The sequence below is a fragment of the Ochotona curzoniae genome, unplaced genomic scaffold (assembly GCF_017591425.1).
Source record: "Ochotona curzoniae isolate NIBS_2020 unplaced genomic scaffold, NIBS_Ocur_1.0 scaffold_4701, whole genome shotgun sequence".
Lineage (NCBI taxonomy): Eukaryota > Metazoa > Chordata > Mammalia > Lagomorpha > Ochotonidae > Ochotona > Ochotona curzoniae.
In genome coordinates, this window is record NW_024467122.1 from 71,575,505 (window position 1) to 71,603,306 (window position 27,802).

Here is a 27,802-nt window from a genome sequence, read left to right on the forward strand (position 1 = left end):
GTCCCTCCTCCATTCTGTATATCTGACTTTCCAATAAAAATAAAACAAATCTTTTTTTAAAATCCTAATAAAAGAAAAGAATATTCACACTTCTTAACGCTTCCCTGATGTTTCCCCATGCAAAGCACCAGTGGTTCTAAGCAGGGTATGTGTTTCTCCTGAGTCTGTCCCCACGTGGTGACCACTCACAGACAGCCTGGGAGGAGTGCGATTCTGTTCAGATGGCAGCCTGCTTTGTTCTCCCATTTCCCAAGGTCCTCGTCCTTTTCTTCCTTATTCCTCTTTTGTTTTGCTTTTTCCTTATCTACATCAGAATAATTAGGTATTTGTTACTAATACTTCTGTGTTCCCACTAGACATCTTGAGATGTTCCTTGAAATTAATTCCTATTCTGTAGCTTTTGGATTTTTTTTTTCTTGTATTTCATTTTTGCCACTGAGTAAAAGTAGCTGATGAAAAGGACAACTAAAGCGTATTACCTTTGCTGGCTTGCAAAATATTCAAGGTGGCTCACCTTTGGAAAAGCACAGGAGTCTGAAATAGTAATCAGAAATTGAATATTTTTGATAATGCGAGTATTACCTAGAGCTTGAGAGATAGCAATCCTGCAAAACAAGTGTCCCTGCTGTGTCCCTCAGGCGCTGGTGCTCACGGCCTCTTCACTGGAGCCGTACTGTGCTACCCGCACTGTGCGTTCCGTAGTGTTATGTTCCTCCTTGAAATAACGGGTGTAAACACAAACGCGGGACTGATGCAGTGGGGTTGCACACTAAACCTCCACCTGTAGCACAGGCGTCCCATATCAGCACCAATTTGTGTCCCGGCTGCTCCACTTCTGATCCAACTCTTCACTTTTGGCCTGGGAAAGCAGCAGAATATGGTTCAAGTCTTAGGACCCTGTACCCACCTGAGACCAGGAGGAAGCTCCTGGCACCTGCTTTACACATGGCTAACTCCTGTTAGTACAGCCCTTTGGAAAGTGAGCCGGTAGATGGAAGATCTTTCTCTGTCTCTACTCTTGAACACCCCCTTTCCAATAAAAATAAATGTTTAAAGCATACACACAGAAACCAGAAACTTTTTTTTTGAAGATTTATTTATTTTACTTGAAAGTCAGAATTACAAAAAAAGGGGGGAGAGAGGGAGAGACAGAGAGCCTCCATCTAATTGATTTCACTGCCCAAATAGCTGAAATAGGCTGATCCAAAGCCAGGATTTTCCATTGCGTCTGCTTGTGAGTTCAGGGTCCCAAGGATTTAGGCGTCCTCTGCTGCTTTCCCAAACCACCATCAGGGGGCTGGATGGGAAGTGGAGAAGCTGAGATTTGCACCAGCACCCTTAGCAGGTTCCTAGCACTGCAGGCGGAAGATTAGTTTTGTACACTACCATGCTAACCCTACAAACGCACTTTTACATTCTTTTCTAGAACAATTAGAAAAATGGAAGGAAACTTTTTTGGCCTAAAGTTATCTAGATCTTTTTTCTAAGTATGTCGTTAGGGTTGTTTGATATTCACAATATTTATTATTGTGTTTTGCTTAGCTTTATAATTAAGCATTTGACCTTGATTTTTTAGAAATATTTATTTATCATTTTTATTGGAAAGACAGATATACAAAGAGAAGGAGAGACAGAAAGAAAAATCTTCCTTCTGATGATTCATTCCCTCAGTGGCCGCAATGGCCATAACTGAACCAACCCGAAGCCAAGAACCAGGAGCTTCTTCCAGGTCTCCCACGCGGGTGCAGGTCCCAAGGCTTTGGGCCGTCTTCGTCTGCTTTCCCAGGCCTCAAGCAGGGAGCTGGAGGGGAAGAAGAACAGCCAGGTCATGAACCAGCACCCATATGGAATTCTGGCACGTGCTAGGCAAGGACTTTAGCAACTGCGCCAGGTCCTGACCATGATTTTATACATTCTTTGTAAATATCTCTCTTTTTTTTTTAATGTCTGCATGATATCTTATTATGGAGGCAATTTATCTAATAAGAGTGGCTTATCGTGGGCCTAGCATAGTGGCTTGGTGGCTAAAGTCCTCGCCTTACACGCCTGGGATCCCATATCGGCACCAGTTCATGTCCTGGCTGCTCCACTTCCCTTCAGAATCCCTGCTTGTGGCAGGGCTGGGCAGTGGAGGAGGATGGCCCAAGGCCTTAAGGATGGGGCAGTGGGGGTAGGTTCCTGGTCCCTGGCTTCAGATTGGCTGAGTTTCAGCCATTGCAGCTCCTTGGGCAGGTCAGCAGATAGAGGAGCTTTCTCTCTGTCTTTGCTTCACTCTGTAAATCTGACTTTCCAGTAAAAAAAAAAAATGAGTGAATCTTTAAAAAAGAAAGAAAAAGTTGCTTATTGTAGCCAAATAGAAAAGTATGAAGAAAAATATATTTTTTAAAGATTTATTTACTTATATGAAGGGCACAGATAAAAAGAACTAGAAAGAGAATCTTCTACCTGCTGGTTCAGCCCCCAAATGAGTGCAGTGACAGCTGGGCCAGGACAAAGTCGGAAGCGCGGAGCTTCTTCCCAGTCTGCCGTGTGGATGCAGGGGCTCAAGCACTTGAGCCATCCTCCACTGCTCTCCCAGGCACGTTAGGAGGGACCTGTGCTGGAAGTGAAGCAGCCGGGCATGACCAGCGCCACTTTGCGATGCTGGCTGCAAGTCTTTACCTGCTATGCCGCAGTGCCAAACCCAAGGACAAACCCAAGGACAAAACTTGAAGTCACCGCTATGACTGTTCCTATGTGGAACTCATACACAGCTCTATTTTTGAATCATCATTTTGTTTTCTTGGCCTCTTCTTACGTTTTGTAAACATTTTTCTAAGTTATTAGAAATCTTTAGAAATGTCATTTTTTCATGGCTACTTCCTTAGTTAGCATACCGTAGTTATTATTGAGCACCAGACTTTGAGAACAAATTTTGCTTGTTCTATTTTTCTCTTTACCGCGTTGTATTTGTGTAAAACCTGGGAGGTCTACATTGGTTTTTTGAGCAATAATAATTCTAATTTTTCTGCATTTAAAATGGGATACTCGAAGGTCGGTTTTCTTTTTCTTACAGCTTATTTATGGAAATCCTAAAATACTGTACAGACTGTGACGAAATACAGTTTAAGGAGGATGGCTCCTGGGCACCCATGAGGTCGAAAAAGGAAGTGCAGGAAGTGTCTGCGTCCTACAATGGCGTTGATGGTAAGTGGAAGCTTTGCAGGTGTGGGCCCCTCCTGCGCCTGCAAGCCCTGCATTTCTGTATCCGAATGCATGCTGGCTTTTTTCAACAGATGAGCAATTTTTGGATATTTCCAGTGATTTTTATTAAGTTCTTCATTAAATGCTCAAAAAGTAATAGAACTGCTTTTTAAAAAAAAAAATTATTTTTATTGGAAAGGCAGATCAGGTATACAGAGAAAGAAGCAGAGACAAAGAAGGAAGATCTTCTGTCCGTTGGTTCACTCCCAGAGCTGAGCCAATCCAAAGGCAGAAAGGAGCTAAGAGCTTCTTCCAGGTCTCCCACACGGGTGCAGGGTCCCAAGGCTTTGGGCTGTCCTCTGCTGCTCTCCCAGGCCACAAGCAGGGAGCAGGATGGGAAGCAGGGCAGCTGGGATTAGAACCAGTGCCTATTTGGGATCCCAGCTCATGTAAGAGAAAGATTTAGCCACTAAGCTATTGTGCTGGGCCTGTAGAACTGCTTTTAAATTTACTTCCTTACCTACTTTTAATTTTTTCTGACAAAAGATTTCAAAATAATAAAACAAGTTTTTTGTAAAATTATGACTTTAACAGTACCCTTTGTGAACTTTTAACAGTCTTGGTACAGAGTGAATAAATCTTTGTTTTTATCCCTCCACTCCTAGCTCTTAGTATGTTTTTGCTGGAAGGAAGCTATGAGTTGTTGGTTTTTGTTTTATTGTTTTTTTAATACCACATTGTTTCTTAAATATATTAGGTGCTGTATAAACAAATGCACATAATATATAATCTGTTCTCAGATGACTTATTCAAAGTGATATTTGTTTATCCTATTTCACAACTGTCTTTTAAGTTAATCCTTTAACAGCTCATAATCAGTAGTAGCTTTATGAAACGTAGTTGGTTTTTCACTCTCTGGCTGCAGCGACATTGTGACTGTAAACTAATAGATACATCAGTCTGCAGTGACCCTGAGGAAGACAGCAGAGTCCTAGGTCTGCTTCACCTTTGTTTTAAACCATTCCCATTCAGGATGCCTGACCTCAACGTTGGAGCATCAGGTGGCTTCTCACCACTCGTCCTCAAATAAAAACAAGAAGGTGGAGGTGATCGACCTAACCATCGACAGTTCCTCCGATGAAGAGGAGGACGAGCCGCCTGCCAAGAGGGCTTGTCCTTCTCTTTCTCCCACATCACCACTAAATAATAAAGGGTAAGTGCTGTGACTTTAGAAAAAAAACTCGTGAAATTTAAAAACCCATCAAATTAAATGACTATAAAACTTAGCAAACAGAGTAGGTTGGACTTTTTTCTTATTTGTTTAAGTTTTTCCTAATGCGTGACATTCTTCTGAGATTCTAATACATGAAGTGACTGTCAAACTTGAGTGTAGATGGGATTGACTAAGAGCTTGTGGAATGTGCATACTGCTCCCCGGGTCAGGAGGAGGGCTGCAGGGACAGGGTGTGTTACCCTAAGCTCCCAGATGACCCTGGTGCTGTCCACTGGAAGATTTACTCAAGTCTAGTGTTTAAATGAAAAACGGAGGGAGACTAGCTGCTGTAAGCCTGTGCTTCAGGGTGCCTGTGAACCTGCAGTGAAGGGCAAAGACGTCCTAGGCCACAGGACTCGGTGTCCTGTGTTTCGCAGACGTGGTTCCTGTAGTTCCCATTAGTTATGTCTCGATGATTATGTGCCATGGTTGCTGTGTGCTAAACATGCATGACAATGTGATGTAGATACAGGCGGGGCCGTGAGGAGCCGAGCACTCTGCAGGGCTGGTAAAGGCAGCGCTCGGTGCTCCCTGCACGCTTCACCAGACTGCAAGTCCCAGACGTCCATCGAGAACTCCCGGCAGGGAGTTGTTGTGTTTTGTGGGGCTTATGGTAACTCCACAAGCAGAGGTGCCCCTTCTGGGTGCATCTCCAGAGAATCATGTAGCCTTTTGAAACGGAATAGGAGTTATTTGAAAAATCTTCCAGCAAACAGTAACGCCTGAAGGAAAAATGTAAGAGAAAGAAGGGAAGCCCATAAATAGCCCTGTTATAGATTCCACGGTGTAGGGGACATTGATACCGGACCAGGAGTTAAGTGCTTCTGAGCTTAGAATCAAGTCATTCAGCTCTGATATGAGATTGAAGTATTTTAAGCAAGCATTATGCAGGTTATTGCTTTCATACAGTAATTTACTTCAGTATGCAGACAGAAATGACAGCATTAAAACTGGTACCATTATTGTAAACAAGGCAGATATTTCAGCCAGTTTATGAGCAGTTCCTGAGGAGAGCCCACCTTGAGGGCTCTTACCCAGCAAGTCGGAGCAGGACAAAAAGTCAGATTACCTGGAGCTCGGGCAATTGGAATAAATACGGAATGCGAATTCCAAACTGTTTTGTAAATAGCGGACCTCAGTATGACCCAGAACATAGCCCTCCATAGCTGATGGTTCCACATCTGGTGAGAATTGAAAATATACAGGGAAAAAAAAGACATCAGTGCTAAACAAGGGCAGGCTTTTACAAGTTGCTTTCTTGCCATTATTCCATAAACAACACAGTATGGTGGGTGGTAGCAAAGCAGTGCACATCATGCTAGGTATTCCTGGAAATCCAGAGATGCCTGGTTAATGGAAGACTGCTTTAGTGTTTTGTTTAGATATTGTTATAAGATTTTTAAGACCATAATCAGCAATGTTAGGTATATAAATACTTTCATATCATTATATACGTTAGTTCTTCAGAATAGCAGTAATAGTTCTTTATGTGTATGCGTATACATATAAATAATGTATGTAAAACGTGCAGTAGCTTTACCATGCAATCATTGTTTTTCTTGAGAAGACTTTTTGAGGGTTCAGAAATGTAATATTTCTTCTTTAGATATTTACTTTGCTGATGATCCAAAATTAGCTCTGTTTATTATGTTTGGAAAAACTACATTAGCTGTATTAACTACTTCCTGAGTTTTCCCAGTGACTAACTGAACCCAGATATAGTATTTTGCAAATGCCAGACCTTTCTCTTTTCAGATAAAGAAACTTGAAAATTCATAAAGATCTTTAAAAGGGGTGTGACACCATACCAGCCCTTTCCCAGCATGTCTGTTGCTGTGCAGTGGGAGGGGAGAAAAGCATCTCAGAACATTATCACAAAACTGAAAGAAAAGCAGCCAGCCAGGAATGAGGGAGAGGCAGACTTCACAAAATGTAAAATAACTTGGTTAGAATGCTGCCGAACAGCCAGTTCACCCAGAAATATACCATGCTGTTAGACATTGCACTGTGTACTGGAATCCGTCTGGTTTTCTTTTTTCCTGTTCTGCTTAGACTGTTGTCCCTTTAAAAACTTGCCACCTTTTCTTTTTGTAGCACTTCCTGTTTCAGTGCCTTCATTCAATTAGGCAGGACTTCCACACACATACAGTGCTGTTGGCAGTGCTGGCCTCTGGGCTTACCCAAATAGATGGCAGCCGTTTCCTGCCCTGGTGCTCTATCCCAGCTGCTCAGATGACTCTGGTCTTGCCTATATGTTTTCTTTGCCAAGACATACCAATACTTCTGTTGTGTTTGTAAGGTTTATTGATTTAATTTATTTATTTAAAAAGGAGAGAGATCCTTCGTCTGCTGATTGGCTTTCCAAAGCCCACAACGGCAAGGGCTGGACCAAGCTAGCAGTCAGGAATTCCATTTGTGTCTGATGTGAGTGACAGGCACTTCGGTACCTGAGCCATTGTCTGCTGCCTCCCAGACACCTGAGCAGGAAGGTGGATCAAAAGCAAAGTGTTGGACTTGACCCAGGCACCCTGATATAGGATGCTGGCATCTGAAGCTGTGACTTTATGTGCTGCACCACAGTGACTGTCCCCCAGCTACATTCCTAGTAGCCCACACTCCAAAGAGTTTCCTTTAATACAGGTACTTTCCATTCATATCCTACATGGTGATGATATAAACACAGAATTTGTGAGTGTAAATATTGGGTTGCGTTGTATGCATCCACTTTACTTTATAGCCTCAGCAAAGTGCTAGTAAGTATAGAAAGTATTTTCTTTGCTTGGTGTTTGCTTTTATGTCCAGCACAAAAGCTAGCACTCATTTAAAATATAACCTCTTTTAACTGACTCACGAGAATTGTGCATCCATTCCCTCCTTACAGCATTTTAAGTCTTCCACATCAAGCATCTCCAGTATCCCGCACCCCCAGCCTTCCTGCTGTAGACACAAGCTACATCAATACTTCCCTCATCCAAGACTACAGGCATCCTTTCCACATGACACCCATGCCTTACGACTTACAAGGTGAGGCACCGCTGTCTCTGTGTTGTCACGCGGCATCAATAATCTCTTTGATCAATGCAGTCCTCTTGTGGGGAAGTCTAGGCAAGAATTGGAAGTTTGGGAGAGCAGGCCCTTAAATCCAGGGGATTGTCATGACTTCTGTCCCAGGCATTGTGGGTGGCTGTGCTGTATTATCTCTTAAGTAGTGCACATTCAGGTATTTAAACATTTTCATGTTTGTTCTAGTGAATCTGATCCATTTTAAAAGCAGTGAGAAAAATCTGTATATTCATTTGTTTAATAAAGTTTGAGTTCAAAATCATTTACATTATTGAAAGGTAGTAGTTCTCATATCATTTTCTGAAGAAAAAAGATGATTTGAAAGGCAGAGATACACAGAGGGAGAGAGGAGAAGCAAGAGAGATTTTGTTTCCATTTTAGCATCTCTACTGCTGAAGTGAGCACAAGAGCGCGATTTTGCATCTGCCTGGTTCACTGTCACAGATGGCTACAATGGCCAGTCTGAAGCCAAGAGCTCTTTCCAAATTCCTCCCACATGGGTGCAGAGGCCCAAGCACTTGGGCCATCCTCTGCTGCTTTCCCAGGCTCATTAGCAAGGAGCTGGATGGGAAGTAGAGCATTAGGTTTTTGTTGCTATTGTTGTTGTTCAAAATAAAATAATTTTTTTTTCTCCCACAGGATTAGATTTCTTTCCTTTCTTATCAGGAGACAATCAGGTATGTTATATGAGAAATTACTGTTATTTTAACTGCACTTTAAAATATTTGAAAGTATAATGTGTTAGCCAAGAGAAAGAAAAAAATATCCTTGGAAAATTCTGAATGATCTGTGCCCATTATTGGTATGTTTAGGAACTTCCGTAAGAATCCCTGGTTTCAGCAATGCCCGAGTCTTTGGGAAGGCCCCCCACCTGTTGGTTTCCAGTACTTTCCTAGGAAGAGATGAGACACAATGAGTCGTACTGACCTGGTGACCTCCTGGCCGCATATGGTCATGTGTTGCGTGATGGGGGTCTCCTAAGAGGATGATAACCTGAGACATTCCTGCTCTCTAGCGACCTCACAGCACACTGCGTTACAAGGGTACAGTGATAGAGTGTTCAACAGGCCTACAGCAGTGCAGCCAGTCCTGGAACAGTGCAGCACGTAGCGTGATACACAGTACATAATACTCAATTACGATGATGAAGCATCTGACTGGTTGATATATTTTATTATGCTATACTTTTTACCCTTGTTTTAGTGTACACTCCTGATGAACAGGAGAATTTGAGAAAGTGCTGTGTTTTACCATCAGCAGCCTCATCTCTCTCACATCTGTTGACTGCACCCTTCTCCCATGAGTTTGATTTAGTTTCATGTGCTTTGTTCACTATGATTCCTAAGTGAAGAAACCCATTGTTGACATTGGCAGTAAGATCCACATTGAAGAATGGATATACCTGGAAACAGTGTGCCCTCCTGAATGGCTGTGCCAGTGCAATGGAGAGGCCTAGTGTAAAGAATCACACGCCCTTGAGCCCCAGGGCGGGGGTCCTCTGCGGCCAGGGCCGCCTGACCCGGATTTTGGCTCTGTGTGCAAGAACTGGCCCTTGGTGGAAAAGACAGAGCAGTGGACAGCAGGCCCTGATGCACATGGAGGATGCGGCAGCCCATTAGAGCCTGCAGAGGACATCTGGACCATAGCAGAAGAATGTGAACAGAAGAAATTGGGATGACTACCCCAGCCAAATGATGACAGCAAATATCTGGTTGAATGGAGACTGTAAGGTCAACTTTGCCAGCCAGTGGACACTGAAAGGGATTCCTCAGCCATGGATCAGTGAGATTGGGAGCATTTCAGAACTACCCAAGCCACCTGGCCAGAACCCTGGGAGCATGTGCCACATTGGGGCAGTTGGGAGGCGTGTATGGCTCTTCCCCTTGTCTCCCTTCTCTCAGAAATAGGAAAAAGAAATAGAAAATTTGGAAATAATGATCACATGCACTTTTCTCTATCCCTCAATCCTTTCCTCCCGATCAACTATGTAAACATCAACAAAAATAAAGTAAAATAAAAGGATCACACACCCTTCAGGGTGTCATTTACTGTTGATAGTATTTCCATCTCCCTTTCTTTGTGATGATATTCATCCTGAAATGAAAGTACTATTTCTTCCTCCAGGCTCACCTCATTGATACAACCAATGGATTAAGATTTATTTTATTTATTGGAGGCAGAATTGGAGAGAGGAGACACAGAGAGGTCTTCCATCCATTTCACTCCACACATGGCCACTACAGCTGGACCTGGGTCAGTCTGAAACCAGGAGCCAGGATTGTCTTCTGGACCTGCTACATGGTGTAGGTCTCTCCACGTTGGGCCATCTTCTGCTGCTTTCCCAGGTGGATTTGCAGGGAGCTGGATAGGAAGTGAAGCAGCCAGGACCAGGAACCAGTACTGGAATGGCATGCCAATAACACAGGTGGCAACTTATCTCACTTTGCCAAAGCGTTGGCTGATGGATCAAGATTTATAAGGCCCACTCCCTGAGGGAGACCCTTCCCCAGGCTGGTGCACGGGTGCGGGGACACTAATGACTACAACACCTGTGACTGCTTGGACCTGACATGGTGTCCCCAGGAGTTAGAGGATTGGCATCTGGAAGAGATTGACCCATGACTTGAAAAGATTTACTAGCACTGAGGAGGCTGTAAAAACCAGCAAGGCTCTGGTTGAGATGACAAAAGGCTTTCCCCTGCTGACGGCTGAGAGCGGGTCCTGGGGAACCAACTGCTGAGGCAGTTTCACTGAGCCGGACTAGAAGTGCACTGGTAAAGAAGAGGCAAGCGAAAAGACAGCAAGTATCAAGGCAGCTCACAGTGATGGTTGAGCAGGAGGTTTTGCAGCCCCCACCAGGCTCCTGAAGAGGCTTGCCAGCACAGACCCTGACATGGGGAGGTTTCTCATTCTGGAGAAGAATGTTCACAGCGCAGCCTGCCAGGAGCCAGCCTGTGCAAACAGACCAGCCCGGCAACTCGGCATGGACTGTGTTCGTCACCTCAGGAGTCCGGGGGTATTCCAGAGGCAGGCCATGGTGCCACAAGACCTCTGCCCTGCTGGCCTTCTACGGGGGACAAGAGGTGGGCACAGGATGTCCGTGGTCCTGGCCTTGTTCATGGCTGAAGCTCATATATGTTTGCCTTCGACCAAAAAGTCTTTTAAATACTTGGTTTTTAAAAAATATGCTAAGGATATGAAGAAAAGTTTTTTTTTAAGATTTATTTTATTTTATTTGGAAAGACGGATATACAGAGAGGAGAGACAGAGAGGAAGATCTTCCGTCTGATGATTCACTCCCCAAGTGAGTGCAATGGCCGATGCTATGCCAATCCAAAGCCAGGATCCAGGAACTTCTTCCGGGTCTCCCACGTGGATGCAGGGTCCCAAAGCGTTGGGCCATCCTCGACTGCTTTCCCGGGCCACAGGCAGGGAGCTGGAAGGGAAGCGGGGCTGCCGGGATTAGAACCGGTGTCCATATGGGATCCCGGGCATGCAAGGCGAGGACCTTAACCACTGTGCCACCGCGCCGGGCCCAAGAAGAAAAGTTTTTATATAGCCTTACAGTATATATTGTAAGTGTTATTAAAATATATTTTTTTAAAAAAAACAAGCCTTTAAGTGTTTTCTACAGTTTCAGATATGAAAACATCTCTCCAGACCAGTCATTTAGCTGTCACATGAGGCCATTGGATTTGTGCAGTGTTTTGTAAAGACCTCAGGCACAGCCGACCGTGGGAGTGTTTCAGAAGCGGGACCGTAGTCTTCAGGGCAGGGCAGGTGCTAAGGGCAGTGTGATTGACATGTCTTGGCTTTTGCCTCCCCTCCCTAGCATTACAACACCTCCCTGCTGGCCGCCGCCGCCGCCGCCGTCTCAGACGATCAGGACCTCCTGCACTCGTCAAGGTTTTTTCCGTACGCCTCCTCGCAGATGTTTCTCGATCAGTTAAGCGCAGGAGGCAGCACTTCTCTGCCCACCACCAACGGGAGCAGCAGCGGCAGCAACAGCAGCCTTGTGTCCTCCAACAGCCTGAGGGAGAGCCACAGCCACACAGTGGCCAGCAGGAGCGGCACGGACACAGCATCCATCTTCGGCATCATCCCGGACATTATCTCGTTGGACTGAGCCCCGGGCTCTGCCGCGGCCGTCTGCAGCCCGGAGCCCATGAACTCGGCAGAAAGAAGAGAACTTCGTGCTCTGTTTTACCTTATTCTGTTTAGAGAAGTACACAGCGTGGTTTTTTTTTTTTTTCCTTTTTTTAGGGAAAAAATTAAAAAGAAATGTACAGAGAACAAAACTATATTTTCAGTTTTACTTTTGTATATAAATCTAAGACTGCCTGTCTGATAAACACTTATTAAAAAAAAAAAAAAAGAAAAGAGAAAAAACAAGCACCCACAACCACCTTCAGTTCATTGTTTTTCTGGATTCTGAAGATTTTTCATCATTTGTCCTCCAGTTTTGGTTTTATTTTACTTCAATGGCATTATTTTATTTGCAATAACAGAAAAGGAATTGCATGTATGAAGTTTTAAATTGTGGGCTTTGTTGTGGGAGGGGTGTGGGGGGGATAGTTTGATTTCCATTTTCTAAAAGTGACACACTTGGATTCTGTGTGTGTGTGTGTGTGTGTGTGTGTGTGCGCGCACGCACGCGCGTGCGTGCATATTCATTTTATCCAGCCTTAAGTTATAAGTTTCATCTGTCCCACTGCATTCCCATGTATTTCCAGGACATAGCTTGTGTGCGCGTGTGTCCCGTGTGTGTGGCCGTGTGTATTTTTCTGTCATTCCTGTGCCCTCTCCTCCCAAGTTTGTACTCAGTTCACACATCAGTCGCCTGTGTCTTTTAAATGCTTTGAAGGTCTTGAACTCCCGCCCGAGCCTCTTTTCTCAGCCTTGCCAGTTGCATGTTCTCATCCTGGACGCATTCCCTCCCCTTTGCCCCGTAGAGACAGTGGAGTCGGGCCGTCTGGGTGAGGAGTGGGCTTGGCAGACCTAGTCGAGGGTCCCCAACCTGAATCGCCAGTCTTGTGTGTTCCCACCAAGTCTGTGAATGCCTGCTCATCTGGCCACAGGATAACAGGTGTTCACGGAAGTTCTTCATGCCAAAGTAGGAAGTCCTGATGGGTGGCAGGTGCCATGGAGGTAAGATTTCGTCACCTCAGAGAGAAAGAAGAGTCAGTTATCCTGAAAGTGAATTCCGTTAGGGAGATGTAGAGTACCACCATGTCCTTCTGGGGGAGTCTGTTGGATAAGCAGTTGCGACTTCAGAGTGGATTTCATCCTTGGTCATTCTCACTGGTTCTGAGAGTACTTAGTGTGTCTGCCTGGTTCATGTTTCCTTTATCTGTTCATGACAGGCATGTCATGGACAAGCATGTCATTGGTGCATCAGTCTGATCTGCCCTTACTAATGGAACATGTAAATATTGAAAACTGTTTTAAGGAGATGAGTAAGGGCTGGGGGGGCAGGAAAAGTGGTTGCACGTGTGTTCCAACGTCCTCGTTGGGGAAAGCATGATGGCTTCCGCCATGGGCAGTGTCTTTCAGCTGACTGAAAGTGTAGGTGTAACAAAAAAAAGGCTAATGGAAGGGTGGAGTTCCCAGACCGGGTTTTCTGTATCCCAGCTGTTGATGTGATCAGAGCTGATGAAGGACCACCTTTATGTATAAACTTGTCTTTTCAGATCTCACGCTGATAACAAAATGACCTACTTTAACCCAAGTAGACTTCAAGATGGCTGTGTCTTCAGCTGTGTGATAAGGTTCATGAGTGTGTGGCATCTAAAAACAATGTTTTTACAGCATCTCTGCTACTAAGTTGTTGACTTGAATTTTGAAAAACAAAGTTGGTGTTGATATGTATATGTGTGTGTGTATATATGTGTATTTATAAACGAGTGTGAGTGTGTGAGTAACAAATGAGCTCCATAGTTGCCCCTTCCGCATGTGTATTCCACACAGAGGTGGCCGCTTGTCCTCAGGAACGAACCTGCCACCGTCAGTTACAACAAGCAATCGTTTTACAGAAATCTGTATTAGGGCGAATCGACACTTTAAGAACTCTCATTGAAGTTAATTTCTAATATCATAACTCTTAAAGCTGAATTTGGGTTGGAGGAGAATGTACTAAAATCGTGGGGGGTTGTTTCCAATTTTATGTTACAGTAGGAACCATAGCATCTTTTAATTCAGCTACATAAGGTAAAAGGAGTAGTTCCCTTTACTCATTCTTTTCATTTTTGGTCATTAGTGTTCTCCAAATTGATCAATAATTTCGTGTATGATGCTGAATTACGTTCTTTGAATGATTCGGCTGCAAACACGGCCCTCTGCTTGCTCCAGTCCAGTTCTTGTTACGGAGGAGGGAGGGTCAGTCTCCCTCCATGTCCTGCCCTGTGTCCACCTAGGGAAGCAGGTGACAGGCAGAAGTAGTACATGCCATCTAGTGGCTTCGGCCACAGCCCCACGGGAGAAACTCACCGTCATGGCCTTCTGTGTTCATTCCACTGTGTGAGGAGTCTGCTTTCCGTAATGGCACATGAAATGATAGTTCCCATCCAGTTGGTCTCCCTTCCCACATCAGCCCATCAGACGTGCGCGGTCTGTTAGTGATCCTTAGTAGAGCCTGCACTACGACTTTATCTCCTAAGTTTTCAATAAGATAGCATTTTGTCCCTTCATCTCTTCTTCCTTAGCTCACCGTCCCCCGCCGCCTCACTCCCCATGCCCGCTGTGTTGGTGACGAGCAGTGACCGTCAGTACCTTGGGGTGACCTCCTGCCACCCCCTTGCTCTGGTCAAGCGTCTGTCTCTGCGGTGTTGGATATCCGCACATGCGTGAATGGAGAGCTGTGCACAGACTGGCAGGGTTGAAGTGGCTTCACTTAACGTTGTGGGCATTATTGGACACATCTTTTTAAAAAAGAATAGCAGGCTGAACCTAAACCATGCCACATCCTGGTTATTGATTTATTGCTGAGCGTGGGATTCTGGTTTCTGTTCCTCTGGACTGCACAGGTCTGTGTCGTCACTGACTTGGGAGACGTCACTTCAGCTTCAGAACATTGTGACTGCTTGCCAGGCTTTCCTTTGAGTCAAATATCTGAAATCTGAGTATGTCCCACTTGTAAATTGTAAAATGTGGAAGGAATGTTACTTTTAATAACAATTTTAAGTACATACAACATTCAAGATCTTCAGGACTTCTTAAAGCACATTTGAAATTATTTTAGTAAGAATTTTGTTTTAATAATACATGTTGAACTTTTATTTTTAGTTAAACACAAAGCTTAGATTTTCAGAGAGCAGGAGAAAGAATAGCTGGTGGTCCCAGAGTGTGCTGCTGTTAATTGTTTAATTAACAAAGGGGAAAATGTATATAAACAGATATAAAAGCTACCATAAATTCCATGAACTTAAATCTGTGATTCATTGCCTTAAAACTTTCTCTCTTAGAATTTCCATACCGCATGCCAAACCAGTAAAATGGCTTTTAAAAAGAAATGTATAGTAGACCACTGTCAGTTTGTATAAAAGTACCAAGTGAAAATATTTATTACATGCATTGGAAAAAAAAATTGTTTACCTATTGAATGTTACCTGTTTATGTAGAGCTCTTTAGCTGTAATAAAAGAAAAGCCTTCAGTTAATTTGTCGTCTGTGAAGTGACACCGCTGGGTGCCCGAGCAGCTAACGGCCTGTTCCTGCAGTGTGCCACGTCCTGAGACCCCAGAGCGTGGCCACTGACTGCTGCTCCGAGGCGGGTCGCTAACAGCCCACCCTCCTGCCCTGCCCGGGTGCCAGCTTGCTCGTGAGCCATGGCATCTGTGTGAGTGTGAATCCGCTGAGTGTCTGCCGTGCAAAGGCCCTTCAGTAAATGACACCAGATGCCAGATAAACCACGGGACGGGAAGAGACTGAGCTTCCATCCACAGCAACCAGGGCTGGGCCAGGTCCAAGCCGGGAGCCTGGAGCTCCAGCCAGACCTGCAATCAAGCCATCCTTTGCTGCTTTCCCAAGCATCTTAGCTTGACAGTGTGGCAACCTGGATGGGGACAGTCACGTGGGTAGGCAGCAGTTTAGTGTGCTGCACCACAATGCCGGCTCCCCCTGATCACGTAGGTCCCCAAATGTCCTCCTGTATGACGAGCCACATCACACTTGACCTCCTAAGCACTGGAGACGTTTGCTGCCTACCCCTCCCCCACCCAAAACCTTCTTGCAGTTCCCTAGGAGCTCTTACTCCTGTGGCAATGGCACTGTTGGCAAAACGATGTTTCCCTCCTCTGCACCACAGAGTGACCCAGGGCCACGCGGCAGCGCCCCAGCAGTTTTCCCTGCGCCCGGGCCTCAGTTTAGGGTTTGTGTCTTCTGTAGGTCCTGCCCACAAACGCACCTCTCCATGAACTTGTTTTTGCTCCACCCCAGAGAGCCCAGTTTTGTCACCAGGAGAATCTACCTGCACCCCTACCATGTGTGCCCCTGTCCCCCGTCCTTCTTAGGGCTCTGCTGACAGCAATGGCAATCTGCAGGTTTTTACAGGTACAGGAGCACCTCCGGGTCCTGGGCAGTAGCAGCCTGGGATCACCAGAAGCCATGTAAGGAGAATAGCACTGCTCCCCACCCCCCGCAAGTTCAGGGCTCTGGCCCATCACATTCCCCACTTCTCCCCAGCAGTGCTGGAGAAGTAGCTGGAGGCACAGCCCAGGGCACAGTCAACAAAAGGACAGGTAGGGCCTGCAAGTCTCCTGGCTGACTACTGGGTAGGAGACCGCCCCACCCAGCAGTGTCTGCACCCCGCTAGTGACTGCAAATCCCCAACCGTGCCTCTACAACCTTCCAGCTGGGCTTGGACATCTCCAAGGTGCCTGCTCCGTTGTTTGAGCCTGTGGAGTCTGCCGCTCTGACACACACCATGATCCTTGATGGGAGAAAGGGCACCTGAGAGCCTCCGAGAAGCGAAGAGGCTTGCCCGAAGTCACAAGCTGGGCATCAGCTCAGCCGGGATCACAGCCCAGGCTGGTTTCCCAAACGAGCCTCTGCATGGCCCAAGCTGGACTTACAGAAGTTATTTAGCTCATTCGCAACCTTTTACTAAAGACATGCCAAAGCCACTGCTGGAATCCTTTATTAGCGTTGCCTTTGCCGCAGGTGGGCTACAGCACCTGCTGCTTCCGCTGCCTTGCCGCGTGGCTCCAGGTGCGCAGGTCCCGCTGTGCCGCACGCTCTGCGCTCAGTAGTCCCGTGGAGGAAGCGTGATCCTGGGAATGAACTGCTCGTACTTCACTTGGCCGTTCGGGTCGATATTCGCTTCCTTGAAGAGCTCGTCCACTGCAATGAACCCCAGGAACCGCTTAGTGGTGCTTTGGGGGGACATGGTAAACAACTTGCTCTGCTTGGAGAGTTTGGGTTCCTCGGAGTACAGACAGGAAGTAAGGGACCACTTCAAACACACCAGGGCCCCCTGGGCTGCATTTTGAGACAGCTGGGCTTTCTGCCGGAATTGGGGTAGGGGAGCAAGGCCCATGGGGGAGGAATGGGTCCCGCAGGCCTTGCTGTGCTTTTTGCCATAAAGAAAATATCTGACCCCCTTTGCCTGGACTTCTAGAAACCTTTAAAAATACATTTTGTTTATTTGCAAAGAAGACAGAGAAATGCGAAAAAGTCTCCCCTCTGCTGGTTTGCTCCTCAAAATGCCTGCATCAGCTGGGCCTGGAACTCTACCCAGGTCTCCCATATGGGTGACAGGGGCCCCATCCTTGAAGCCTCACCTGCTGCCTCCCAGGGCGGAGGGCGTGTTAGCAGGCAGAGCCGTGACTGATTCCCCTGCAATGCAGGATGGGGGCAGGCATCCCAAACAGGTGTCACCGCTGTGCCGTGTGTGTCCATGGCCCCTCCCAGAGGCCAGCTCCAGGCTGGCCTGGCCCTCACACGCTGGCCCTTCCTAGTCTCTTCCCCATCAGCCTTGTCCCTCTGCCCCCACCACAACAGGGTTGAGTGACAAGAATGGTCTCTCACTCTTTTTTTTTTTTTTTCAAGTGTCTTGGACTTGAGAATATTATGAGAGAAAACTAAATCCAAGTGGGTCTGGAGCTTAAGGCATACAACATGGCTCTTGTTCTGTTGTGCTAAATTTTTCTTGTGTCGTGGAGTCCTGGAGCAAGATGCCAGTTTGTCCCAGGTGTTGGCAACAAGAATGGGCTGTCTCAGCTCCTGCTGCCCCACACAGCTCCTGCCCCTGGGGGCCGTCCTCATCCCCCGTCCGCCAACACCTGCCCACCCAAAGCTGGACCATGTTCCCTTGCCTGGGTTGATCCCAGCCCCAGGGACATCCTCCAAGGCAGGTGGAAAATGCTCTGAGATGCCAGGCTTGGCCACGCCCCTTGGGGCCCAATTACTGGGCTGAATGGCCTGGGCGGCGGGAGTGTGGAGTATTTTTAGAAACTCAGGCTGTGCCTCATCTTATTGCAAGGCGAAGCTCCTATTGGCCAGCAGGCAGCCCGGGGGTGCGGCAGGGGGACAAGTCCCGAGCCAGCCCCAGTGTCCAACCCTGCAGCTCTTCCGGTCCCAAACACGGGTAATCGCATTGCAGATCCCGCAGCTGCAGTCTGACGGTGCCTTCCTCCATCTTCCTGCCGAAACCCTAAGTCCTAGAGAAGGACTGCCCTTTCGGCCCCCTGCTTTTCTGGAACCCCTGTTTCTGAGAACTCCTTTACTGTTTACACAGATGAGAGACGTGCAAGAGTCTGGGAGCCATGGAGTTGTTTCAGCCCAGGGTAGGTCCTTCTGCCACCCACCACCTGTACTACCCAGACAGCTTAGCAGAGACCCGCCAGCTTTTCCCTCTGCCCTGAGAATAGCCAACGGGAAGGGCGAGGCGGGGCTGGCTGCCAGCCGGAGCGGCCCGTGTGAGCAGGAGCCCCGAACCGGCCAGTGTGAGCAGGGACCCCGAGGGGCCAGTGTGAGCAGGGACCCCGAGTGGCCAATGTGAGCAGGGACCCCGAGTGGCCAATGTGAGCAGGGACCCCGAGTGGCCCGTGTGAGCAGGGACCCCGAGGGGCCAGTGTGAGCAGGGACCCGAGGGGCCAGTGTGAGCAGGGACCCCGAGTGGCCAGTGTGAGCAGAGACCCCGAGTGGCCAGTGTGAGCAGGGACCCCGAGGGGCCAGTGTGAGCAGGGACCCGAGGGGCCAGTGTGAGCAGGGACCCGAGGGGCCAGTGTGAGCAGGGACTCGAGGGGCCAGTGTGAGCAGGCTTTGCAGAAGGTGAGCGCTCGCTCGTGGAACATGCCTCCCTGGAAGTACAGCCAGAGCCATTGCAGTCCTCAGAACAGGCCAGCCAGGATGCGACCCTGACACAAACCACAACCCCAAGCCCTGCCCTCAGTGGCCCTTAAGCATAAGGCCAGCAGCCGCCCTTTGCCTGCTCCCACCTGTGGCCTCAGAGGCAGCCCAGCGGCTGTCCTGGCAAACCCAGACTGCAGGTGGAGGGGGTGGGGAGGTGAGGGAGGGGCTGATGGACGTGGGGTCTGCAACAGTGCCCGGCAGGCTGGAAGAACACTGTGGACGGCTCAGCAGGCTGCACAGAGCCTTGCAGGCAAGCGTGCCAGACCCGGATCACTGGGGGCTCTGGGAACCAGAATCCCCCCTTTCCCGAGCCATCCCAGCAAAGCCCCTGCGGTGCCAGGCCTTCCTGGGCCAGGAGGAACGAGAGCCAAGTAGCATCTTAACCGGCAGGCTGTGGGCATCAACAACCACCCCAGGGACAGCTCCGGGGCAAGGCCAGAGTCAGGGGTGTCTTACAGACCTGCGTCCACCCCCAGTCCTGCAGGAGCTGCCCATTCCCTTCCCCCGCCCCTCCATCCCCACTCCCTGTTTCCATCAGTAGGAGTGGACCCTCTTGCTCTCAAGAGGTCCCCCTTCCTAAAGGAAAGCCCACCAGCCCAAGCCAGACATCCTGGTTAGCTCCTCACTTCCCCCACTCCCACTCCCCAGGGCCCCAGTGCTGCGTGCACACCTAGTCCGACACGATGCCCACTGCCACGGCACAGACCTGGCCCCCACGCCCCAACCAACACAGCCCTGCCTGCAGGGCCCCAGCCCCTACCTTCCTTGTGCGTGAGCTTCTCGCCCAGGTTGGTGAGCTTGGAGCGCAGCTCGGCGGCCGGAAGGTAACCTTTCTTCTCCTTGTCCGCCATGAGCATGGCTAGGAGGATCTCCTTCTGGGGGTCTTCCTGCTTGATCTGCATGTGCATCATGGTCAGGAAAGTGGAGAACTCCAGCTCGCCGTCTCTGCCTGTGGGACCCCAGACCCGCAAGGGTGGTCAAGGGGGAGGGAAGAAGCGGCCAGCTGGCCTCCTGGCACCCTCACTGCCAAGGCCGGCTGTGGAGGTGCTGGCAGCGGCCACAGGGAGGGAAGCACAGGATTGCTCCGGAGGCCCCTCCTGGACTCCCCCACCCCCCCAGCCATCCACAGTGACTGCAGTGACTGGCACCCCTTTGGCTTAATGCTCTAGAGGCAGGGGCAAGATCAGAGCGCCCTCTAGTGCTAAACTGCAGGACAGCTACTGCTGAGTAGCCCGTAGGGCACATCGCCCAGGATGCCACGGGCGGCCCCTGGTGGGACTACGCTGTGCACCTGCCCTTGCCCTCCCTGGAGCCGCCATCCCAGACTCTACCCTCACTCCTCCTCTGGGCTCTGCAAGCTCCAGCCAGGCCAGGGACCTTCCCTCCACCCCACCCTGGTGTGGCTCCCTGGCACATGTCGGGAAGCTACTCCCCTTAACTGGCAATGGGGAGGATGGGGCTTTGGAAATCACAGCCCTGAACACCCTCTCCCTGGAGCTCCAGACCCTCAGGAGCCGGCTCCACTGGCCTTCCCACCTCCCTGCAACCCAGGCCGCTCCTGGAGCTCTCAGCAGGCAATGGGCACCTGTGTGACAGAGAAGGCCTGGCCTCTGGCCTCTGGGTCAAGAGCAAGCACCCATCCTTCTCTAAGACCAGCCCTCCTTCCTGAGCATCCAGCCCCCACAGCAGGCAGCTGGCCCCTCCACTGGACCACTCCATTCTCCTGGGTCAAGAAAAAAAGGAACCAAACATGGTTGTTTCTGATTAGAAAACCCTCACAAGAAGGCTTTTCAAAATGGTCATGGAAAATGATAAAATGTGTGGATTTCAATATTTTTGTGGCATCAAAAATGAATCTCCTGGGCCCAGCGCGATGGCGCAGTGGATAAGGTCCTCGCCTTGCATGCCCGGGATCCCATATGGGCGCCGGTTCTAATCCCGGCGACCCTGCTTCCCATCCAGCTCCCCGCCTGTGGCCTGGGAAAGCAGTCGAGGATGGCCCAAAGCTTTGGGACCCTGCACCTGCGTGGGAGACCCGGAAAGAGGCTCCTGGCTTCGGATCGGCATAGCATCGGCTGTTGCACTCACTTGGGGAGTGAATCATCGGACAGAAGATCTTCCTCTCTGTCTCTCCTCTCTGTATACCGCCTTTCCAATGAAAATAAAATAAATCTTTTTTAAAAAATGAATCTCCTTGAATTCCTTTTCCATTAACTTTGTGAAGTCTCCCTGTGTCATTGTCGTTGAAAACTCAAAACAGGCCTGGTGCAGTAGCCAAGTGGCTAAAGTCCTCGCCCTAAACAAACTGGGATCCCATATGAGCGCCAGTTTGTGTCCCAGTGGCCCTGCTTCCCTCCAGCTCCCTGCTTGAGGCCTGGGAAAGCACTTGAGGATGACCCAAAGCCTTGGGACCCTGCACCCGCTTGGGAGACCTGGAGGAAGCTCCTGGCTTCTGGCTTTGGATTGGCGCAGCTCCAGCTGTTGCAGCCACCTGGGGAGTGAGTCATCGGACGGAAGATTTTCTTCTCTGTATATCTGACTTTCCAATAAAAATAAATCTTTCTTAAAAAATAAAAAAAAACTCACAGGAAACAACAAGGTTTTTTTTTTTTTAAGGAAAAAAAAGCGCGAATCAAGATTTGCTCCTGCCATGCCACCACCAGCACAGTGTCCTCAGAGCCACCTGGGGATGGTGTTCCAGGTGGCTTTTCTCCCAGGCTTTTTTTTTTTTTCTGGCAGTTCTACAAAGTTTTTAGGTCAGTCTTTGAAATCGGAAGAACGGAATTCCAATCCTGATCCCACGATTGGCACAAGAACCCGAGCGGGCTCCTTCAGTGGCTGGGAAGCTCAGCTCTGGCCAGCGACACGGATTAGCACGCTGCCAGCTTTGTAGGCATGGGCAGACTCCGCCCTGGTGGTGATTCTCAGTCAGGGACCTGGCGATCACAGGGGGACCCCTCCCTGCCCTGCTACCCCGTCAGCCCCTCCCCGTCACTCACCTATGCCGTGAGTCTGCAGGTGGCGCCTCACCTCCCCTGGGGTCGGGCTGGCCCCCAGGCACCTCATGGCCACCAGGAGGTCTGCAGCTTTCATCTTGCCCCGCTGTTGCTTGTCGTACAGAGAGAAGCACTCCTTGTACTCTGCACACATCCCAGAAGTGGGGGGGTCAGTTACACCCCATCCTCCTCTCCCCTCCTCTGTCCCTTGGCCCGCCCCCTCCCTCCTCCTCCTCCCCCAGTGTTGGTAGATACAGCGAAGGAAAACAAAACTGCCAAGTCAAATTGACTTCAGAGAAGACCATGAACACATCTGCAGCACAAGTATATGCCAAATTTGGGGGTGTACCTATATCCCCAATAGCGGGGGCAGTGGGGATCCTGCCTAGTAGTTAGGACGCTGCAGGCTGTGTGGGAGTGCTGGCTCAGTGCGCAGCTTCCTGCTAATGCAGAGTCCGGGAGGCAGGGGTGATGGGTTAGGGTTAGGGTGGGGTTTCTGCCGCCACATCCACAGAAAATCCTTTGCAAGCATTTTAGAAGGTGAATCAGAGGAACAGGGAGCTCACGCTTTCTTGCTGTCTCAGATAAATGCATACAAAGTCTTGAAAGTCTTATCTGAAATGCAGCTGGCGTCTTGTATTTTATCTGGTGACCCTACCTCTTCCCCTCCTTCTCTTACACCTCCTTCCCACAAAGGAATGAAACGCCAACCCTGATGGGGCCAGGAGCAGCACAGTTCCCAGGAGACAGAGGCTGGGAGGCCCTGGATTACTGTGAGGGCCAGAAATCCCCTCTACATGGCCAGGCTGAGTGAGGCGCCCTTACATGGTGACTGTCAACTATCACCATCACTGTCATCATCACCATTACAACCCCAGTCCTCCACCACCACCACGACCATCATCACTCCCACCACCATCACCATCACCACCAACACCATCACCATCATCATCACCATCACCACCAACACCACCAACACCACCACTACGATTATCACCATCATCACCACCACCACCACGACCATCATCACCACCACCACCACCATCATCACCACCACCACCACCACCTCCACCACCACTACCACCATCACCATTACCACCACCGTCATAATGGTTATCATTATAGCAGGTGCTGGGTGGCAAGGAAGTGGCTTCCCTGCACTGCAGCCTCCAGCTCAGCAGCGCCACCCAGTGGAGCAAGCTCAGGACAGTCAGGAAGTTGGGAGCATCCTTGCCACCCAGCAATGCAGACATTGAGGCTACTGTCAGGAGCAAGTAATTCTGCTCCAATCCCAGTTGATTCCCTAAGGAGGCCAATGGGCCTGGCTCCCACAGATGCACACCATCCACCAGGCCACACTGCCCCCATTCCAGAGCAGACACCACCAGAGGGGCAGGGAAGAGGAGAAGAGGCAAAGTCTCCAGGTCCCCGAGCCTGGGGCTCCCCAGCAGCCTTCCCTGCCCAGGATTCAGGGATCGCCAGGTAAAGGCAGCCAGCCAGCGGGGTAGGAGACCCTTGCAGAGAGGCCAAACGGGAAGCCCCCTCATTACCACCCTCCAATCCCCAGCAGTTTTGCACACCTCCCTTTCCAGAACAGACAGAGCCTTTGCTCCCAGGGGATGGGGACCAGGTGCAAAAACTGCTCTCCCCACCCCGGCCCAGGAGGAGCCATGCTGTCAATCACATTACGAGGCCTGAGAGGGCTGCCCACAAACAGGGAGCTGGATGGGAAGTAGAGCAGACGGGACATAGGATCCTGGCCCTTGCAAGGTGAGGATTTAGCCATCATTCCAGGCCCCAATTCTTCTTCTTCTTCTTTTTTAAAATAGGAAATAAAAGCATATTAACCGAGCAGAAGCGTCTTGTGGATCCGCAGTACTGATAGCAGTGACGTATGCGAGGGGCTTGCTGCTTGCGCGGTTGGTGTTCCACTGTGGAAGGGCGCCTGACTTCAGCCACCAGACCTTCTCCCAGACACGTGGCTCTTGCTGGCTGGTGCGAGCCAGTCACTGCACACTTGTGGGTGCCTTCCACTTTCCGGCCATGTCTGGCCCAATGTCAAGGGCGCCACTGACGCCATCTCCTCAGTCCCCAGCTCCCAGCAGCCTGGTGAAGTGGCATCATAAACCCTACTCCACAGATGAGAAAATGGAGTCCACAAGCTGACTGGACCCCATGGGGGAGACTCCCGAAGCCCCTGTTGTTCTCGTTGCAGTAAGCTGCCCTGTGCAACATCACATGTAGAAAGCGGTCTTTTCTGGCCAGTGTTGTGGCACAGCATGCTGAGCCTCCACCCACGGTGTCAGCATTTCTCCTGGGCACCGGTTCAAGTCCCTGCTGCTCCACTTGGGTCCAATTCCCCACTAATGTGCCTGGGAAAGCAGTGAAGGATGGCCCAAGTGCCTGTGTCCCTGCATCCATGTGGGAGACCTGCAAGAAGCTCCAGGCTCATGGCTTCAGACATACTTAGCTCTGGCCATTGCAGCCATTCTGGGGAGTGAACCAGCAGATGGAAGACCTCATTCTCTATATGTCTCTTCTTCTCTCTAACTCTACTTTTCAAATAATAAAAATCATAAACCTTATAAAGGAAAGCACTCTATTTTGCTGTCAGACAATAGGATGCAAAGAGAAATTGCCTTCTTCAGAGGTCCCAGGAGGGGGGCTGCGAACCAGGTGAGGGTGGGGGATGCTGAGGCTGAGAGCTGGCCCTTGGCAGGGAGGCGGCCGTTCAGTGTCACCTCACGTGCTGACCACAAGGGGGCCCTGTTCATGCAGGTGAGGTGACATGCCCATCTGTAGTGCTCCCATCTCACTCTCCATCCCCATGCCCTTCTCTACCAAGATCTGGGTACCTAGGGTTCTGGAACCCTTATTCAATGACCTGAACGAAGTCCTTTCCAGGAGCTGTGGGACCCTACTCTGGCTGCTGAGCAAGTGACATCTCAGCAGTGAGCCGGGCAGTGGCATGTGTGGGCCGCAGCCTCAGGCCCATGCTGGCCTCCTGAGACTCCGCCAGGGCTCAGACTTTCCCCTGCCAGGAGCCCTGAAGCTGTGGCACCAGATTCCCGTGGCCTGGATCTGGGCTTCCCCCACCCCCTTCGTAACCCAATCCCTTCCTCTTGAGATAACAGACTTGAGCACTGCAGGAAACCCAAGCCTGCCTAGACACGGGTGATCCGGGGGCCCAGAGCATAAAGTGCTCAGAGCCCAGACTTGCGGTGCAGGGGCCCTCAGCTGCCCTCGCTCCATTTCACAGATGGGGAGAGGGAGGCCCAGAGCAGGCTGGCCGCAGGAGCTACTGAGCCCTTCTCTTCATCTCAGCCCATCTTCCTCCACATCCCACACAGCAGCTCTCAGAGGAAAACCCATGCCACTCTCTCCTCCCCCAGGCTTGTAAATCTCACCAAGAAATAAGCAGCAGTACTCTGGCCTTTGAAGCTGACCCCCTCTGCCCCGCAGCGCGGTCCCTCGTTCATGGGTGGGCCCAGCCCTTCACGGACGCCTGCCTGCCTGCCCTCAGCCAGGCTACCTAAAGCAACCCACATTCTGTGGCTTCTTACAGAACAAACCCACGTACCATTAATTTGGTCCTGGGAGAGAAACTTGGCCTGTAGTGGAGAGAGAGAGGGCCGCAGTCAGGGTAGACCCCGCTCGATGGGGGTGCCCCTCTGCAGCCCCAGCCCCCACCCCCACGCACCATCGCCGGGGCTCCGAATGCTGCTTCCTCAACAGGCGGTCTTCCTCCAGCTTCAAGTCGAAAGTCCGGGCGGCTGGGCGGAGGCCTTGGTGGTAATAGATTCCCGGCTGCCATGGAGACCGGGACCTGTGCCATTGGGGTCAGATTCCAGTTCCAGCCGGAGGCCCTGCCGGCTGGACGGGTGTGGGTTTGCAGGAAACAGGGCTTCTGGGACTCAAGGGGTCTCACTGGGGATACTGATGCTCTGAGCCCAGCGACCAAGGCCAGGGCTGCCTCGTGGGGTCCCTGCGTCCAGAAAAGGGGTCTGAGAGGTAACTGGCCCTGGGCCCTGCCTTCTGCTGACACAGCGCACTTTGCAGCTGGGGGTTCCGGAGCGCACTGCACACACTGTCCCTGGCGCCTAGCCCAGGGGGCCTAGGTGGGTTCAGCTGCAGGAAGCTTGGGCTTCCACAGCCCTTGGGGAAGGCTCTGCACAAGGAAGCCCGGCTGGAGTGCCAAGCCTGCCCGCTGGCCCGATGCCCTGGGAGTCATTTATCACTTCTCTGCCTCAGTTTCTCCACCAGGCCTCCTGACAGGGCCCTTGGAAGAACGAACAGGCCAGTGTACCATTGGGCTTGGGCTGGGCAGGTGCCTGGGCTGGACCCACAGCCCCCAGCGGGCTTCAGTGCTTTGTGCTGTGCCCCTCCCCCAAGGGGGAAGCGGCAGGGTGGGGCTGCTGCCCGGAGCTGCTGTGTTGCTAAGGCATCATCTATGTGGCTAGGGCACTCCCCCTCCGCTCCCACCAGGGTCGTGAGTGGTCCCCAGGAATGCCATACACCTAGTGGGACCAGTTGGTGCTGGCCAGGGGGTGCCCCCCGCCAGGGTGTCCAGGGACCCAGGACAGGGGCCAGCCTGTCCCCACCACCCCCAGCGGGAACGGTTTTCTCATCCCAGATCCTGTCTCTCATTTTTGCACCTGCTTCTGGGCTCGACCTGGGGAGGGAGCACGGCTTCTGAGGCCAGAGAGATGGAGAGGGTGAAAGAGTGTCCGGGGCTTGAGAGGGGAGGGACCCCAGTGCTCCCCTAGGTACTGGGGTTCAGATCAGCGGGTGTGGCCATGTGAGCTCTGCCTGACACCTTCCCCTTCCTTCCATCTACACTGCAGATGTCTCACTGAGGTGGGAGCCAAACCAGGGTGGGAAAGGGGCGGGGCAGGGGAGAGCAGGACCAGGCAAGCAGTGGGAGACACCACGGACTCCGCCTGGGATGCTATCATCTCACTGGCCTTTACTGCTGAGCCCTGGCCCCCAGCTGGCACCTCTGAGACCCAGAACAGAGGCTTCTGGAAGCTTCCAATCTGTAATAGGCTCAACAGTGCCCCCTGCCCCAGCCCTAGTTCACCTCCATGTAGACTGGGCGATGTTGACCTCATCTTGAAATACGTTTTTGTGGGCCTGGCATGACGGCTCAATTGGTCAATTCTTCCCCTGCCGGAATCCCACGTGGCATCGGTTAATATCCTGGCTGCCCCACTTCCCTCCCAGCTCCCTGCTTGTGGCCCAAGAAAGCAGCCAAGGACGGTCCAAAGCCTTGGGACCCTGCACCCGTGTGGGAGAAGCTCCTGGCTCCTGGCTCTGGATTTGCATTGGTTCAGCTTTGGCTGTTGCAGCCACTTGGGGAGTGAATTAGTATTCTTTTTCTCTGTCTCACCTTCTCTAAATCTGTCTTTCCAATAAAAATAAATACATCTTTAAAACAAAACAAAAAGACAGCACAGGACTAGATTGCCCAGCCCCCTCTGAAAGGAGCTAGGATGGGCCTTCTGATGTCCCACCTCCCAGAGGCCACCAAGTGGCACAAGGGCCATTGCTGCTCCAGGGAACCTTGGGGCTCCAGCTAGGACCCCAGAACAGCTAGGCTTGCCCCTGCTCCAGGCACCACCTCCCTGGACACCCCAGTTCACTCTCAAAGATACAAACAGCAGTGGGTGTGGCTTCATCCCAGTCTTTATTCACACGTCTCCACCCTGGAGATGAAGGCAGCCTGGCTCAGGGGCTGACTGACTTCTAAGGGGGCTGTGGAGGACCCCAACATAGAGGACAGCCGAGACACAGGGCTCCCTGAGGGTGCAGGACAGGAGGGAGGCCACAGGCACCCAGGCCAGTGGCGTCCCCTGGCTGTGTGGGGAGGACCAGGGACAGACAGCGGGGGCCTCAGGCAGGGCTCTGGGACAGTGGCAGGGGCAGGGAAGGGGCTCAGC

The 27,802-nt window shown here is 50.6% G+C and overlaps 2 protein-coding genes across 2 annotated transcripts in view; one reads left to right on the forward strand and one right to left on the reverse strand.

Moving 5' to 3' along the window:
• Positions 1-15,173, forward strand: part of PIAS1 (protein inhibitor of activated STAT 1) — a 123,822-nt gene extending 108,649 nt beyond the window's left edge. Inside the window, exons 10-14 of the mRNA XM_040969018.1 lie at positions 3,056-3,186; positions 4,216-4,396; positions 7,338-7,480; positions 8,159-8,196; positions 11,352-15,173. Of these exons, the coding sequence (XP_040824952.1) occupies positions 3,056-3,186; positions 4,216-4,396; positions 7,338-7,480; positions 8,159-8,196; positions 11,352-11,645 (787 nt within the window). The 3' untranslated portion in view covers positions 11,646-15,173. The remainder of the gene's footprint in view (positions 1-3,055; positions 3,187-4,215; positions 4,397-7,337; positions 7,481-8,158; positions 8,197-11,351) is intronic.
• Positions 15,174-16,695: 1,522 nt separating this feature from the next.
• On the reverse strand, positions 16,696-25,677 carry CALML4 (calmodulin like 4). The gene is given in 5 exon segments (XM_040969738.1): positions 16,696-16,854; positions 19,628-19,816; positions 21,867-22,007; positions 25,444-25,534; positions 25,597-25,677. Coding segments are annotated over 5 exon segments (600 nt in total). The 3' UTR covers positions 16,696-16,756.
• Between the last annotated feature and the right edge of the window lie 2,125 nt (positions 25,678-27,802).